The sequence below is a fragment of the Vanellus vanellus genome (genome assembly GCF_965231255.1).
Source record: "Vanellus vanellus genome assembly, chromosome: 6".
NCBI classification, from domain to species: domain Eukaryota; kingdom Metazoa; phylum Chordata; class Aves; order Charadriiformes; family Charadriidae; genus Vanellus; species Vanellus vanellus.
In genome coordinates, this window is record NC_138911.1 from 60551110 (window position 1) to 60568505 (window position 17396).

The 17396-nt window shown below is 52.0% G+C and overlaps 1 protein-coding gene across 2 annotated transcripts; it reads left to right on the forward strand.

Annotated features, from left to right (window-relative positions):
• The first annotated feature begins 12379 nt into the window (after window positions 1-12379).
• On the forward strand, window positions 12380-15607 carry ANKRD9 (ankyrin repeat domain 9). 2 transcript variants are annotated; one of them, XR_014269343.1, is made up of 3 exons: window positions 12380-12428; window positions 12825-14126; window positions 14260-15607. XR_014269343.1 is itself a non-coding variant. In XM_082485663.1 (2 exons), the coding sequence occupies exon 2, from the start codon at window positions 12894-12896 to the stop codon at window positions 13770-13772; it is 879 nt and encodes a 292-aa protein (XP_082341789.1). In that variant the 5' UTR covers window positions 12380-12428; window positions 12825-12893; the 3' UTR covers window positions 13773-15607. The 2 variants fall into 2 exon arrangements, 1 of the variants encoding a protein (XP_082341789.1); XM_082485663.1 differs by having other exon boundaries at window positions 12825-15607.
• The last annotated feature ends 1789 nt before the right edge of the window (window positions 15608-17396 follow it).

Consider the following 17396-nt stretch of genomic DNA (forward strand, 5'->3'; position numbering starts at 1 on the left):
GGAGATTTGGGGGTGAAACTCCACTGAGCTGAGAAAGAAAAAAAAAAAAAAAAAACCACCACCCAAAGAACTGACAGCGGGTCTGCCCCCCGCAGCCAAACGCACTTTGGTTTTGGCTTTGATTTACCAGGAGTCTGACCCAGCTCGCACTCAGCAGCGAGCACTGGCCAGGCCGTGTTTACGAGGCTGGCGGTGGGCAGGAGCTCTGGTGCCAGCGTGGGACCCCCGGGCAGAGCAGGGCCAGCGGCCGCGGGACCTGCCGAGAGGCGAGACCCAGGAGCTCCGGCTCAGCCCCGCAGCTCTGAGCTCTGCCTGCCTCGTGCTTGCACCCTCTACCCCTCGAGATACAGCATTTAGGTAAATAATTAAGTTGGGCTCTTTTTTTTTTTTTTAATTAATTAAAAATAAATTTTGTAGCTAAAACATCCAATATGCTCTTAAAAATTTAATTTAAACGCTTCCTATTGTTTTTATAACACTTGGCCCTCTCTGTGGGATTTTTTTTGGTGAAGCAATTTTCTCCTTCAAGCCCTACAAACATTTTCTTCCAATGAGCTCTTCGAGGAACGGGCTTGCTGATCATTTGCAAGAGCGCTGTTCCCCGGGGCCGTTTCCAGCGCTGCTGCTCCATAAATGCTCCAGGAGACCTGGCAATGATTCACCCCTGAGCTGTGCATGTCCTCAGTCACATCGAATTTTCAAGAAACATGTCAGCGTGGAGCTGCGTGCCAGGCGCCCGCTGCCCTGCCCGGGTTAGCAGGAGGAATGTGTGAGCCCACACCTACGGGCAGGTCACACAAGTGGAAACAAAGGTTAGAAAAGTGCCAAAGCCAGACAGCGGTTAAAAGCAGCCTCCTCCTTTTTGCAAGGATTGATTTGGATCATTTGCCTTTAGTCTGCAGCAGCACCCAGACCCCTCTTGTCCTGCCAATGCAAGTGTCCTCCGAGAAACCCAGAAGACCTCTTGATGTAAGGAAGAACGAAAGGCCTCAAGGTAGCATGGGCTCATCGTCACTGGAAAAGCAGTGACACAAACCCAGGCCTCACTGCAAAAGAAAGATGATAAATAAATACATTAATAAATACTTTTTTTTTCTTGTTAAAAAAAAAAAAACAACCACACAACAAAAACTCAGAACACAGCCACCTCATCTACAACATTTTTACTATGGAAGTCAAACTGAAGATCTAACGACTGGCCTGCGCAAGAAGCACGTTTTCCTGTCCCCTGTACAACAAGCAGAGAGTGGTTTCGGTTCAACAGTGGCTGAGCTGTTGCACAACACAACTTGCTGATGAATGAGCTAATTTAAAAGCAATGGAGCTTTGTCCTCTTGGTGGCTCAGCTTCTCCGCTGTCTCTAAATGTTTGCTTACAAGTGGGAAATGACTAACAGGCCTTTGCAGAAACGAAGGCAGCTGAGGCTCCAGCTTTGGGAAGTTACCCACAGCGTCAGGCAGATGGAGCCGGGGAAGCCCCATGAGAGCAGGGGCTGGAAGGCAGCAGAGCAGAATGGATCCAGCTCCATCCTCACCACCACAGGCGACCTGAGTTCAGCTGCTGGAGACTGGTTCAGTCCACCAGAGCCCCAAGAGCAGGCCTGAATGTCACATCCCGCTGCTCTGAGCTCTCCTCACCTCTCCCGACACCGCCATCCTTACACTTCTGCTAAAAAAATCCAACCCTCAGGCACACCTAGCCTCTGAGAGCACAAACCAAGCATCGCTCCCATCTTCTCCAGGTGACAAAAAGCTGGAAGTGGCAGCACCAAGAAGGCTTGCCTTGCCGTTGCATCTCCACAGGCTGTCAACTCTGAAACTTAACGAGGGTGGTAAAACAGCGACCATCGTTTAGTTGCTTCCAGGGACCACTGCAGAGGACTACCAGCTGCAATGGGCTCGTGCCACCATCCCACACTCCTTCCATGAAGTCCCAGCTCCTTGGAAAGAGCATCTAGCTTAGCCCACATGCTTGCCATAGCATAGCCACTGCAGCAGGCGGAAGACTGGAAACCTGAAAGCTCACCTCTGATGTAGGACAAAGTGCAACCCACACAGCACGACCTTACTGTACTCACCAAGAACAGCCCAGACGCTGGGAACAACAGACCAGCACCCTCAGGAGCCCATGGGTGCCAGCAGCAACTTCAGAAAAGCTGCTTTTACTCTATACAAGCAAGCAAAGACCTTGACCTCTTATCAGGCACTTATGACCAGGACAGAGAAAGGTGCTTGAACCCTCAACAAAACGTTTTTCTTTCTGCTCCACAGAACACATGAATTGCAAGAGCAGCCTGTCTCCAAGAGTACTTGTGCCACAGAGAGAGCAGCAAGATTTCCAGGGTAAACTGATATGAAGTCTTATGTTTCCTGTGGTCTAAACCTAATCACAAGTATAAGGAATCTCAAATGCTGACACTATTTAAAAAAACCCAATCCAACCCAGCCCAAGGGCATTACCTCTCCTGAGCACAAGCATTACTCCAAGACCTACATCCCCTCATCGTGCTACACTGATATATTAGCCCAGACCCACTCTCCTCAGTAGTTTAAGCTGAAACACCTGGCTGCAAATTGGGACACAGGCACTTCTGTCATCCTGGGTTTGAGGGTAGAAGAGTGGGGCTAAAGGCTGGCAACAACAAAGCAGAGATGTGAATAGGGGAGCCTGAGTATTTTGTCTGTCTCCTGCAATACTTCTTAGCATAAGCTATAAAACTCTGGAAAGTTTCATTACTCATACACATTTCCAGCCCCTGGAGCTGTATGTAAGTCACCATGCATAGACCTTTCCTCCTTGTTTGTGTTACCCACCTTCCTACTGGATTTAGTAAAAATTCTCATTTTACTGAAGTGAAATTCCCACCCGCGTTATCGGGTGCTTCAGCAGATGCTGCTGTACCCAGCTCCAGGTGAGCTGCCGAATGGCAGCACTCCCAAGAGCCCATCAAACGACCCCTGTCTGCAGTGGACTACATTGGCGTGCGTGGGGTATGTGGACAGGCTGCGTGGCCGGCATGGGCACAGGCCCTGCCCACACTCCGGGGCATGCCATGCTCCGTGGTCCTGCCTGCACCAGGATCTGGGAAGAGATCTGAAGGAGCCCAAGACCTTGCCCAAGCGCGCTTTGCACATTTCTGCAATGAAAAACCCACACGTGCTCCAAACACGCTGTTCACGTCAACGGTGGCTGCTGCTCCAGCCCCACCGCTGCCAAGGTGGAAGGCGATGGTGAGCCCAGCAAGCCCGTCCTGGTCCCGGTGTGCGAGCAGGGCCGCAGGAGAGGTCTGGGAGCAGAGCTGAGGTGGAGCAGCCCACCAGAGCCCCCACACTCACCCGTGATGGCTCAGGCGGCAGCAGGGAGCAAGCCGACCTTTCTGCCGTGCTTAGCAGCTGTGGGCTCAGGTGTTTCTCAGCCTCACTATTTATACCAACCTCACCGTTTATACCTGGCTTGTTTTTGTCACGCCTCTCACCTCCTCGTTACCTTACATCGTCTTTTAAACCTTTTTTGATTTCTCTTTCCTGGGCTGGAGGCATCACAAAATACTGGTGACACCTTGGAAACATCAGCCCTCCCATTTCCCTAAATTGCACGTGCCGGAGCAGAGGGAAATCCTGGCAAGGGGAGCCGCACCCTAATCCCCCAGCCACTTACTGAGCCATGAAAAGACATACTATCAGGTAATTACCAGAATTTCAGTGGCAAAAGCAAGGCTTCCAAATGGAGAATTGCACAAAACGATGCTAGTGCCAAATCTTGCAGGTAAAAAGCGTCGCCACCCTGATTTTAGGCGTCTTTACATGCACAAAATGATCTTGTTGCCTCTACACAGAGGATAGCTACTGATTTAGAAAAAGAAAAAGCAAACTGAAAAACCCTACTGTGAACTTGCTATGGTCTAACCTCCTGATTATAATTGCATTTGAAAATTTCATTAGAAAATAATTACAGAGAAACCGGAAATATTACGGAGGCCTCATCACCAGACCCGGGAGGTTTTCTTGGCAGCAGAGCAGTTTCAGGCCTCACCAGAAGACTTCTGACTATTTTTTTACAAAACGAAAGGGAAAGAAAGGCTCCTTCTGAACGCCACTTTGCAGCAAAAAGGCGTTTGACTGATAATCCAATCTTTTTCAGGAAAAAAACGGATTTCCTATTGGGACGTACACGCCAGATGAATATCTGCTTATTGAGGCGGCAGTTGCCATTGGAGTTAACTGCTGTAACGCAGCCGCTTCCCACCGAAGGAAGCTCGTGACAGAGCTGCCCTCTTTCCTCATCCCTGTTTGTTATTTCAACAGACCCAGCGGCAGCCAAGAGTGGAGAGAACGAACAAATGGGAATAAAAATAAATCCTCAAAGACATGCAAAGCATTAGCCTTTGTTTTTTATTTTTTTTTTTAATCTTTCTGCTTGGCCTTATATTTATTGTGTTTTACGATTCAAATGGCAGAGGGATTTATACAGCAAAACCAGATGAAACACACCCTTTGTTCTGTATGTATACATGTATGCATGCATTGTACTGTATGGATCTGCTCCTAAAGAAAAGTGAGGCGGCTGCTTTGCTTTTTCTTAGATAGGAGGAGATCACCCTGCAAGGAGCTACGAGGTCAGAACGATCCCACACTGAACAGCGGGGTCCGAACAGCCGCACCTGACACCAACATTAAATATACGCTAATCACAAGTGAACTCAAATCGTTTAGGCCCGATGGTTGAATAGGTAATTTGTGAGTTGCTGACCTCCCAGCTATAAATGCCTTGGGGGGGGGGAAGGGTAACAATCCCTGTGGCAACCTGAGCATCTCCACGGTGATGTTGCTGCAGCAGGAAGATTTCTTTCTGCTTTGCTCCAAAGAGGCTCTATCCACCAAAACCTCATCTAGAGATGGGCGTCTACACAGCCCTGACGAGTACAGCCTGCTCCAGAAACCAGGAGCCTGTGAACATACAGCTCACAGTATATACCTACGCATCCCTTGGCTTTACGCAAAGCCATCTCAGCATCCCCAGCAGCGTCCCCTGGAAATAGGACGTTGCTGCGCCAGCAGTCCTGGGGCCCTGAAGCCTGGAGAACCACAAGATTCATTCAAGCCAATTATAGCACATTATAAATAGAGGATCCTGCTTGTTTTGGAACCGGCAAATAGCGAGCGGCAGGTTCTGCTTCCACAAATAGCCCAGGGAAGCTGGTAAGGTCAGGCTCGTGTCAGCTGGCCTGAGAAATGCTGGGGTTAAAATGACATCTCCGGGGAGCAAATAGGTGCCCCCACCCCAGCCAGAAACCGGGGTGGACAAGCCTGGGCGCCCATCATCAGCAGGGTCAGGCTCTGCTTCAGCAAAGCCTTTATCTTACTTACCTGCGGGAAAATAGAGCTTTCATCCTACACCTTCCTCAAGTCTTTCAAGTCAGCAAACTTTAATAACCACAGCTACACTTTTATAGATAAACAGATGCTTTTGTAGTGATTTTAGGTACATTCATGATATACAATGCAAAAAAGCAGACACCTTGTTGGTTCATTACCTATAGCTCTATTCTTAGGGAGCAGAAGGGCAACAAATTCACACTGAATTGAATCAGGCGCCTGTTCAGAGCGATTCCCAACAGGGAAGGCAACTCCTTCTCTAATTGTAAAACACTGCATCATTTTTCTAACCTTTGAATATTATTGATTTATTTTTTTTTTGTTCAGGTGCAGAGAGAGAAATGCCAAGTGTGATGTCAGCAGGCAGCAGCACATGGCACAACTGCTCTTTCCAAAAGCAGAGCGCTGAATGCCAACTGGATGTTGCGTGATAAGAGAGACGAGCCACGCTGTGCACATTTGGGGTAAGGGAGATGAGGGTTTGACCCCTCAGGCCCGTGGGGTTTGCTCTGCCAAGGCCAGGTTGCTATATCATTATGATAAGGGTAATCCTGTTAGGCAAACACATCAAACAAATAGGCATTCCTGATTGCAGACCTTGTCTAGGCAAATCTAACCCCGGGTTAAAAATGTGCTGAGTGCACAGTCCTGTGGCACAGCACGCTAGGGGCTGAGCGAGGCATGCGTGGGGTCTTCTGTGCCCCAGGACCCCAGTGTACAGAAGCCTCCGAGGCTCAGGCTAATGCCTGGAAGCGTCTAAAAACTGCAACAGAATAAGTTCACTCTCTTTCCCCTTCGCTTCTTGTGTAGAAGAGGACAGATGACTCTTATGTCAGGCTGTTTTGCTTCTATATTTATGTTCTGCCTTAGGCTCACAATGTTCAGCTCAGATGCAATCCAGTCTGGTCGTATTAATACATCTGGGATAATATTTTTAACAACCAACATCAAGCTGAAGGCCATAATCGTCCGCCAGTGCCAGGAGCTCTCTGACTCCTCTCATCTGCTTGCTTACAAAACAGAAAGGTTCCCCAAAAAGTACCTTTTCATCTTTTAAGGGACAAGTACACTTTTCAGCTTCCCCCTGTAACATGCTGGATCAAATTTAATCTCTGCTGCAGCTCTGGGAGTTTCCCTAGGTTTCCGAAAGGATGAATGTAGCTCATTTATTACAGGTGCCAAAATCAAGGCTTAATGAGGAGTGCCCTGCCAGCCTAGCCAAAATAAAGAGGACACCGATGATAACCTGTGACCATCCCCGAGGGTTTGTGAGATAGCTACAGCTGAAGGACCTTATCACCTTGCTGCCCACCTCACTTCTGCCAGAACATGTTTCTCTGTTAAGGAACTAGAATGAAAAATATGTTTCAAAGCCTTAAAAATTGGGTTATCCCAACAGCGGACACTGACAACCTCAACAGATCTGTGACACCGTTTATTCAGCCTCCCATCAGCCAGCACTGACGTTTGAGAGCGGTCAACCCTCACGCTATGTACTTCCTCAAGAGCCCGTGGAGAGATTTCCTTTCTAAAACGAAGCGTTCCAGAGCTTCATTTGGGCTCCCAAGCCTCATTTGGGATGCAGAGTTTTGGAAGGGTGTCACATTCACTCAGCAGCAGCCAGGAAACAAGAGTAACAAGAGAAGGCTTGTTCGCTTTGCTGTTTCCAAAGCAGATTTTCTTTCATGCTGTGGGTCAGGATGGAGCTGACCCTATAAAGCAGCAGAGAAAGCAAAGCAGGCAGGGTTACGGGTGGCTCAGGCTCCATGTAAAATGATGACTCATACAAAGTCAGGCAAGTAGAGAGTGCCTGTAAGACAAAAGAAGACTGAGGAGGAAGAAGAGGCGGGTGCTGAGCGAGACAGTGTGGGGGTGAGTGGTGAGAACAGGATTCAAGGCCACGGCTCCTCCCCTGGGCAGAGGGATGTTGTCTGAAGGTTTCAGCAGGAGAGCCGGCAGCAGTGCCCCAACCCAGGTCACCGCTGACTCTGTGGCATCTTCAGCGGTCTTGTTTCTCAAACGAAAATATTTTCCCACTTCCCGGGAAAACTTCTGTGTCTTTGTTCCAAAGCAATTTGAGATTCTGAAATGACAGGACAGAGTGATTTTTGACAGCCACTTGCCAATATGCTACCCCCCCACCCCCCCAAAAAATGGAGCTGGGCAAAACAGGCATACACAGGGCACGTACACAATGGATGTTACAGGCTCAGAGGTGGGTGTAGGAGGGAGGTTGCTTTCCTCTCCACATCTGATGTGCAACAGACACCCATGGTGAGTTGCCCTCACCACCACGCAGGGAGGAGATGTGCCCTTCTCCTTCTTGGGGACTGAGAGGACAGTCCCCAGGCAGCCTTCCCGGGCTGCCTTCCCACCCCTGGTCCTGCAGGCAGCCAAGGGTCCTTCTAGCTGCTTCCCAGCTGGGGGCTCTGGAGATGATAGAAATAAGGATAAGCTCCTCAGGTGGAGAACCAGCAGCAGCAGAGGAAACGAAACAGAAAGTTTTCTGCAGAAAATGTTTATCTAAGGCTTCCACGAGGTGTCAGCAACAGCTATTAGTCATCACAGCTAAACAGGGGTGCCTGGGACTGCCATCCACCTCTTCACCTGGCACGTCCTCACCGAAGAAGAACATGTCCCACCTAGTGACTACCAGCAGCTCTGCCTCCTTGTCTCCTTGCAGGCCAGCACCAGATGACCAGTCTCTGTCCCCTGTCTAACACAGCAGAGCAGAGGGGTCCCAACGCAGAGCCAGGACCCCAAGGACCAAACCGATATGCTTGCATATCATCCCTAACCTAAAGAGCTCACCGGCTAAAACAGGATGGTCGAAGAGGCATCACTGCACCCCTTCTGCAGACAGGATGCTGGGGGCACAACGAGATCAAACTGGAGGTCAATGATGTACCCGTGGTGGGAGGGGGATATCCGGTGTGTATATTCCAGCCCCGCGCCCCTACTGCAAACCCCTGACCCTCCTTACGCATTACTTCTCTCTTAAGATGTTTAATTCCAGCTAAACGGGACATGAGGTGTTTCTGTCCGACTTGTTGACGAAGACCCCAGAGCCAGAGGCTTAAAGCAGCTCTGCTGCTCCAGCCCACCATGGGTCCGGGGCTGTTGTCTGAACTCTGCTGACCTTTAGTCCTGAGCCTGCTTTCAAGAGAGGAGACTGGTAGATGTTTGTCATCAAACTTGCATACAAAATCCTCGCCAGAACTGGAGTAAAACCCATATCTTTCAGCCCTTTTCAAAAATAGGGATGTACTTTTTGCCCATCCTTCCTCTCACACTCAAAACCAGCGCTAAACATTAACTATGTTCCTCACTGATACTGCCTATTTTCATATTGCTTTTAATTACACCCACAATCATGTCCATTAAGTCAATATGATCCTGCCCTCAATTCAATGACAAACTCAGGGAACAAATGACGTCTTGTACAAGAAACGACAGAGCTTTTCCTTTCGTCCCATTACGTGGCTGGGTTTCGATAGCATAAGGCAGGTTTTAGTTGACCACTGGCTGGAGAAACCAAAGGACCAACGTCCTGGAGGAGGGTGAAGAAAAAAATAGCTCCGAGAGGACACGTCACATTACTCAGACGCGCTCGCACCGACAGAGTAATCTTCGTCATGTGCCAAGGAACCTGTGATAAGCCCTCTCATAGTCGGATCAGTAATAAGATCAGTTACTTAATTCAAACTGATTAAAACCAGGCTGGGCTGCAAACAAACAAGTCACGTCCGTGGGTCTGTGCATAAAATATATATTGGAAAATTAAAACCTTTCTGGGCTATCATGATTCATCACTAGTGCTGGGCACGCTAGAAACAATTTTGTGGGCAAATGTAATACTTTTTCTCCAGCGCAGCCCACAAACAGGCTGCCTTTCCTACAGGCGGGCTCCTGCTTCAAATGTGTGTGACAAATGCATTTCACAAACAGGGACCAGACTCTGGGTTACTCACCGGCCACGAAGCTGCGAGGACTCAGCCCGCTCCAGCCTATTTTTAAGCCAGTGCTGAGGCCTGAGGCACCCTATGATTGTAGCTGGTCCCCCCAACTCCTTAGGAGAGCTTGGCCTGAGAAAAACAGTCCCACTTCCACACCAAAGACAATAATTTCCTATGCAAAAGCCAATTTGGCTTTGTGACTATGCTAATCATAGAATCATAGAATGGTTTAGGTTGAAAGGGGCCTTGAAGGTCATCGAGTTCCAACCCCCCTGCCATGGGCAGGGACACCTCCCACTACACCAGGTTGCTCAAAGCCATATCCAACCTGGCCTTGAACACCTCCAGGGATGGAGCTTCCACAGCTTCTCTGGGCCACCTGTGCCAGTGCCTCACCACCCTCACAGTGAAAAATTTCTTCCGAATGTCTAATCTAAATCTACCCTCTTCCGGTTTGAAGCCATTCCCCCTCGTCCTATGACTACATGCCCTAGTAGAAAGTCCTTCCCCAGCTCTCCTGTAGGCCCCCTTTAGGTACTGGAAGGCCACAATAAGGTGTCCCCGGAGCCTTCTCTCTCCAGGCTGAACAATCCCAACTCTCTCAGCCTGTCCTCATAGGAGAGGTGCTCCAGCCCTCGGATCATCCTTGTGGCCCTCCTCTGGACCTGCTCCAACAGGTCCATGTCCTTATTATGTTGGGGGCTCCAGAGCTGGACGCAGCCTGCCTTTCCTAATCCCTTGCCTTTGGTCTCTAACACCACTTCGGTACCAATTATCCCGTGGCCACAGTAATAGGATGGAACTGACAGGCAAGTGCCCTGGCGATAGCGGGGAGCAGTGGAAGCAGCTGCCTTTAATGAGTTTTCATCTGGAATCAGACACAAGCGACGAAAGAGGATTTTCCGTGCCGCAGCTGACATCCAAGACGCCAGGAGCTGTGGTGGATCTGCAGGGAACCTCGGGTGACGAATCGCGCTGACAAACGCTGGACGTAATTCTCGCTGGCAAAGCAGCTCAGCACAGGTTACCCTGATTTCTCTTCCCTCAGATGTGGTCACCGACAGTTTCCGAGCCTGACAGTGGCGTGCAGCGTTCCCGCCTGGCTGCCCCACACCTGCCTGCATCCCCCCCTGCGCAGACCCCCCCGGGGTTTCAGTGTGAGCATCGCGTGGCAGGGAAGAAGCTACAAAGCAAAGCGAGCACAGTTTAAGCATTGTTTCCCCGGCTGAATGGCGGTTCAGAAGAGGCATGACAAAGGCAGCGGTTGTTCTTCGCCAGCTTCGTTCTCCGCGGGGTCAAGGGGAAGGTTGGCAGTGTGCTGTGGGATCCCCCCCACACACACACTGCCCCGAGCAGCTTCACAGAGCCCCGCAGCCGATCTGCCCCATGTCGTGCTGGACAGTGGCGAGTGTCACCCGTTCCAGCGGCGACCAGCAGAAGTCATGCTGGTGAGGGGAAGGCTGGGGAACCCCAAGGACAGAGAAACCAGAGCTGTCGGCCATGAACCCGACAACAAGTGGCATCGCCAGCCTGCGGAGGGTCTGATCACACCCTCCTGGGTTGAGAGGGTGATGGCTGTGCGTGGGGGGAGACACCGGGGTCAAACACACGGCACGAAAGAGGGAAATGCTCTGAACCCGCCTGGGGGGGATAAGGATGGAGCAGATCCCAGGATTTGGTGTCTGTAAGGAGGCCTTACGAGAGAGCAGATCCCAGTAACAGCAGCACTTGCTTTACCAGCACGTGGCTGTTACCTGTATGTGTGCATTTGAGGGCCAAGGGACTGCAGGTGCCCGAGGGAGGCAGTCGGTGGTGCAGGGCTGCTGGCAGTGCCGGGCTCACCCCGCACTACGACCGCCTCCTCGCTCTTCCTCAGCCAAAGCCTGACGGGTGACTGCCAGCGGGAAGGGCTGCAGGCAAATGTCACTACCCGGGAGAGGAGCGAGAGCCACAAGTTCCACAGCAAACACGTGTGCGCACACACGTGGGACCCCGCAGCTGGCGCGGGCTGCAGGGCACTGCCAGCCTCCGGCCACCGCCACCTGCGGGGGGCGGGCAGGGGGTGACCCGAGAACTGGTGCGGGCCAGGCTGGCCCCTGCCAGGGCAGGCAGGGAGGTGTGACACCACTTGCCCGGGACCCCCTGTGCACGGCGCACTGTGTGTCCGCAGCCTCCTGCAGCCAGGAGACAGGGTGTCCCAAAGCCCCTGTACACAGGCCTCCCTCGACCCCATGTGTCCAGGCCCCTGTGTACCCCGGATCCCATAGACTCAGGACCCTGTGCCCCTGGGACCCTATGCTCTTTGTACCCCATACCACCTCATATCCCCAGGACCCCATGTGCCCTGGACCCATGCCCCCATGTCCCCATGCCCTCTGGACACCATGACCCTGGGACCCCAAACTCCCAGGACCCTATACCCCCTGGACCCCAGGCTCCCAGGCCCCCAAACCCCTGGGACTCCAAGCACCTGGGACCCTATACCTGCAGGACCCCATGCTCCCTGGACATCAAGACCCTGAGACCTCATACCCCCTGGACCCTATACTCCCTGGACCCCATGCCCCCGGGCCCCTATGCTCTTTGCATCCCTTACCCCCAGGACCTCATATTCCCAGGAGCCCATGTGCCTGGGACCCCATACACCCAGGACCCCACACCCCCTGGACACCATGCCCCCAGGACCCTGTACCCCCAGGACCTCATACCCCCAGGACCCCATGTCCCCGGGACCCATGCCCCCTGGATCACAGGACCCCACACCCCATACCTCCCCCCCCCTCCCCCCGCCCGGGCGGCCCCCGCCCCCGCCGGGACTCCGAGCCGGCAGCCAAGTTTCTTGGAACTTTGCCTCCCGTGACGCAGGCGATGGTGCAGGGCCCCGTCCTCTCGGCGCAGCCAATGAGCGCCCGGGGGAGCCGGGGCGGCGGCCAATCGGCGGCGGCTGGACAGTTCCCCGGTCCTGACCGACCTTCACCGCCCGGGGCGGGCGGGGGGTGGGGATAAAAGGGCCCGGCGGCGGCGCGCCGCGCTCCCGCCCCCCGCCCCTCCACTGCGGCACCGGCACGGGCGGCGGCACGGCGGGGCCAGCGGAGAGGTGAGCGCCGGGCGGGGGCGGGAAGGGAGCCGGGCGGCCGTTGCACCGCTGCGCGGGGGGTGGTTGGGGGGAGATCCCGTGCACCGGGAGCGGCGGGTTACCGTGTAGCCGGGGGGAGGAGGCGTTACCGTGCACGGGGGGTATGGTCGTCCTGTGCGCTGAGCGGAGGCCCTTCCCCTGTACCGGGTTCCCGTGCACCGAGTTCCCGTGCACCGGGGATATGGGAGCCCCGTGCACCGGCGATGAGTGCGTTCCTTGCACCGAGGGGGAGGGAGCTCTTGTGCACCGGCGTGTGGGTGTCCCCTGCACCGGCGGGTGTTGTCGGGTACAGCGGGGCCGCCGCGGCTCGGGGGGGACCCCGGCCGCACGGTACTGACCATCCTCCCGCCCCCGCAGGTCCGGGCCCGATGCGGGCTCAGTGCGCCGGAGCGGGAGGCAGCCCCCGGCGGAGCCCGGCCGCCCGCCATGCCCTGGAGCGTCCGGTGGGTCGGCGGCCGCGGCGCCCAGTCACAGAAGCAGTGCAAGAAATCCTCCTTCGCCTTCTACCAGGCGGTGAGGGACCTGCTGCCCGTCTGGTTCCTGGAGGACATGCGGACCATGGAGGTCTTCCACTGGGAGGATGGGGGCAAGGTGAGCGTGTACTCGCCCTCGGAGGCACTGCTCTACGCCCTGGTGCATGACCACCAGCCCTACGCCCGGCACCTCCTGACTAAGTTCCCGCAGAGCGCCCTGGCCGTGCCCAGCCAAAGCTTCAGCTGCTGCCAGTCCTCAGCCCCACACCTGGCCATGGCCGTCCGCTACAACCGCGTCCGCGTCCTCTTCCGAATCCTCAAGGCCATCCAAGCCTTCCCGCCCAGCGACAGAGTCGCCCACCTGGACCGCCGGGGCTGCAGCCGGGTGGAGGGCGGCAAGACGGCCTTGCACGTGGCCTGCGAACTGGTGCGACCCGAGTGCCTGCTCCTGCTGCTCGGGCACGGCGCGTCGCCCTGCTTGCAGGACAGCACGGGGAACACCCCCCTCGACACCTTGCTGCAGCAGATTTCCCACGCACCGGCCACTAACACGCGTGCCAAGCTCCTCTGCCTCGACTGCCTCTTCTTCTTCGTGCCTCAGGACCTCCAGTTCACCATGAAACAGCAACTGTTGGACAACCGGCAGCGGTGGCAGGACCTCTTGGGGGAGAACAGGTTCCAGTGCCTGGTGGGCTTAGCTCCCCCGTCGCTGTTTGTCGGAGCCATGCGTGTCTTGATCAGGACCATTGCGCCTGAGCATTTCCCAGAGGCTCTGGACAATCTGCCTCTGCCTCATTTTCTAAAGCCTTTGGACTTGAAACTGGAGAGCTAGAGAGGTGGTACGAGAGCCTCCCGCTCACCTGACAGAAATAGACTGTTGTGCTAAAAATGTTATCAGTATACAAAGCTGCTAATGCAGCAGCCAAGTATCTGTTTTAATTAGAACTGCATTTTTTAAAAGAATTGTATCTGGCACTTTACAATATATTTTATTTAAAGATCCTTGTGGTGAGGTGAGGTCCACACTGCATTTTATAAAAACATTCTATGGCATGTACAAATCAGGGTATGTGGGAGAAGATATTTGTAAATACATCTGAATAAACCAGTTGCAGATGCGATCAAAATACCACTTGAGCGACTGAAAACCCTGAAGTGGCACGTGCCTCGGAAAAGTGTGTGCGGGGTAGGAGAGTCTCTTTTCGTTAGGACTTCCCTCTTACATAAGCCTCGCGGTCCTGGAACAGGATGACTCCTTTTTTTATAGCTCTCCTAATACATCTTGGCAGGGATGCAGATTTTTTTTTTTTTTTTTAAAGGCACAGATGAAAACTTCCTCATCTTGTATACAAGACCAAAGAGAAGCAAGATACTGTTAAGACTCCCCTAAACAAGGCTGGTGGGGATGTGCAGCTGAACAAAATACATTTTAAAATATGCATAAAGAACAGTTGGTTTCCTTGCAAAGTTCCCTCTGTTCCCCTGGGAGAGTGAAGGTGCTTGTTGGAAGGCAGAGGAGAGCAGGAGTATGCACATTGCTCTGGCCAAAAATGTTCCTGCTCTGGCAGGAGGCAGGAATGGACCCTGCAGCCCCCTGTGTGATTGCTGCAGGATGAGGTGTGAGGAAGGTAGCATGGAGCAGGAGCGTCACCCTCCTTGTGCCTGCCCTCTGCCATGCCCAGAAGGATTTATGCAGGAATGACAATGGCCCAGGACCCCAGGGCAGCTTTTTTTCAGTGGGTTCTGGCCCTTCCACTGCCAGTCCCCAGCAGGATGTGACAGCTTAGGTTCAGCTGAGAGAGCTGTGGCAGCCAGTTGTCCTCTCTGGGTACCAGAGGAGTAGCTTAGATATCCACCCTTCCCCCAGCTACTCCTTCTGAGATGCGCCAAGGTACACAAAACACCTTTGCAGCTGCTCCAGATCAAAAAGCCCTCTAGGGGTAATGTCCTGCTTCCGACACTTGTGCTTAGACACATCAAAGTCCTGAGCAAAGGGTATAGCTTCAGTTCTTTGCTCTGTAACCTTTACTCTACAGCAGTAGAGTATTCTGGGCAGTCACGCTGCTTACTTCCCTGTAAAACTGGCACTGCCCCTGCCGGCTCTGCAGGGAGCGAGCTGCGCCGGCTCCACCAGCATCGCAACGACAGAAACCTCCCAGGCCACAGCGCCGTAGCTTTGCCTCTGTTCTTGGAAGTCATCAGTGAAATTGTAGGGTTTCGTTTCAGCACTTAAATTCGTAGCCAGGGAGTTGTTTGCCACTTGAACTACTTCAGCACTGTTGCTCCCTTTGGGGTCATCAAGGAACTGATGTGCTCGGAGAGAAGAGAGGCCATGTTCAAGTCACGAATTTCTTCTTTGGTGAATTAATTTTGGTTAGGGGAAAAAAATGCCAACACAGAATGAGGCACTATAAGCTGTTCATGCTTCAGCAGAACAGAGTGGTATTTCATCTAAAGTAATCTCCATACTGCATGCACAATAAAAGATAAGCCATACTTTTGAAATTCGAGATGCAACAGAAAGAAGATTGCTATTCTTAGACTGATGGCACTGAAAATGTTTCCTGGAAGAGCAAATGTTCCTTTTTCCCAAGAAACCAAGCTGATACGTGCTCAAGCTAATTACCATGGGAAATTTAGGTCCCTTGCTAAAAAGCATAGAGTAACTCTAACTGTTCTTTTCAGCTACCTTGTTGATAATAAAAATACAGAAATCGAAAAACCAATCCCTTGCTTAGCTGCTTAATTAAAAAACAACAACAACAAAAAAGCAGAAATAAAAAATCTATGTTGCTAAATTCTTTATTTGAGTACATGTTCCCCATTGCTTCTCTAAGAATGGTGTGGAAGCATCTTCCAAAACAGATGAGAAGTAAAGTAGTCAGGTCTAACTTCCCCACGGAAAAGTGTTTTGAGGCGGGGGAAGAGATGGAGCTGGGAGTGGAAGGAAAGGTTTACCAGCCTTGCTGACAAAGACATAATGAGATTCAGCAGTGGGGAGTTGGTCAGTTGAACTGAGCACTGGAAGACCCTCCAGCTCCCAAGCTGTGAGGGTAATTACACGTTGGAACAGTATGACAGGCCAGGCAGGACATCCTACACCTTAAAATGAGCCCATTAACAAAACAAGAATTCAAGGCCAAAGCTGCCCCTGTGATGCCCTACAGCCCTCCCACCAGCTCTCGGGTAATTCTCTTTGACAAACAGAAAGGGTCCCCTCAATACGTTGTGATGGGTCCAAAGTCAGCTAACTGCTGTGCCCCTCCTGTTATTCTAGGCCAGAAATCAAGGCTATTGCTGAGCCCATGCCAGGATTGCTCTGCTGAAGGTCACCGACAGACCTCGCTACGTGTGGCCCATTGATGTGTCTGGGATGCTTAATCTGGAGAGGCTGAGAGGCACCGTGTCGCAGCGGTGACTACACAGATCACTCACCCAACTGGGTCCAGGCTTGTTTTTCAAACAGAGCCGCAGCTTGGAAAAGGCTGGGGCTTCTCAGCTTTGGAAACAGAAGTCCTTTGTTTATAGACCAAGCAAGAGTGACATCAGCTTTCCTCAGACTTGTCCCGACTTGCCAGCATGTCTCTGTCCTCTGCCACCTTTGGAGCACAGCGGAGTGCAGGCTCCACAGCCCGTTCAGTTCTCCAGCTCTTGGCGAAGGCTGTCAGCAAAAAAATGCCAATTAGTGCCAGTTGCAACACCACTGAGAAGCTTAATAAAGCAAACACGAACAGTCACTATGTCTCTGCAGAAGAGGACTGCCAGTGGTAGAGTCAGGGAGCTGGCCACAAAGGTGCAGCAAAGAAGATTCACCAGGTCCTAACACCCTGAAAAACAGCGGTAAGGATACGTAGTTAAAAGCTTCCGTCTTACCTGCACAGGTTAATCTAGTCACACAAGGCAAATTACTCATCTGTACAAAATGCTTTCAAAAGCGTATAAAGGCAGCATATAGAGCCAGCATTCCTGAAAAGCTTAGTTACAGACAGTTCCTCTAAAAGGCTACTTTCTATCATGAAACAGTGATGAAATATAATAAATATTTCCCATGTGTTGCTCAAGCACTTTCAAAACAAAATATTCATACGCTACCCACCTTTTAGTACAAAGTGGTTTTATTTGCTGAGACAGGTGAAAAAGGCCTGGAACACTTTCATTCGTAAAGCAAGGAGAGAGGATAAGTACTGGGTTACTTTTATTTTTGACTCTTTGCAGTTGACTCCTCTCCGCAGCTGCCTTAAATATTCCAGTAGTTACAAAGCTTAGCCTGTCTAGAGTCTGCTGAAGGAGCTGAAGTATATTGTCATTTCAAGTAACTCGTTTAAAAGATGGATTTGGCGTCTTTAACAGTTGTCTTTTACAAGTATTGAGTAGTTAAAGAATTTAAATTGATGCGAACACAAAACTAGGTGGTTTAAATAGCCTAAAAGAATCCTTTACGGTAACATTTGTCTCA

What these genes read in the sequence shown, in the direction of transcription:
- ANKRD9 (XM_082485663.1), top strand. Translation starts at nt 12,894, where the DNA reads ATGCCCTGGAGCGTCCGGTGGGTCGGCGGCCGCGGCGCCCAGTCACAG.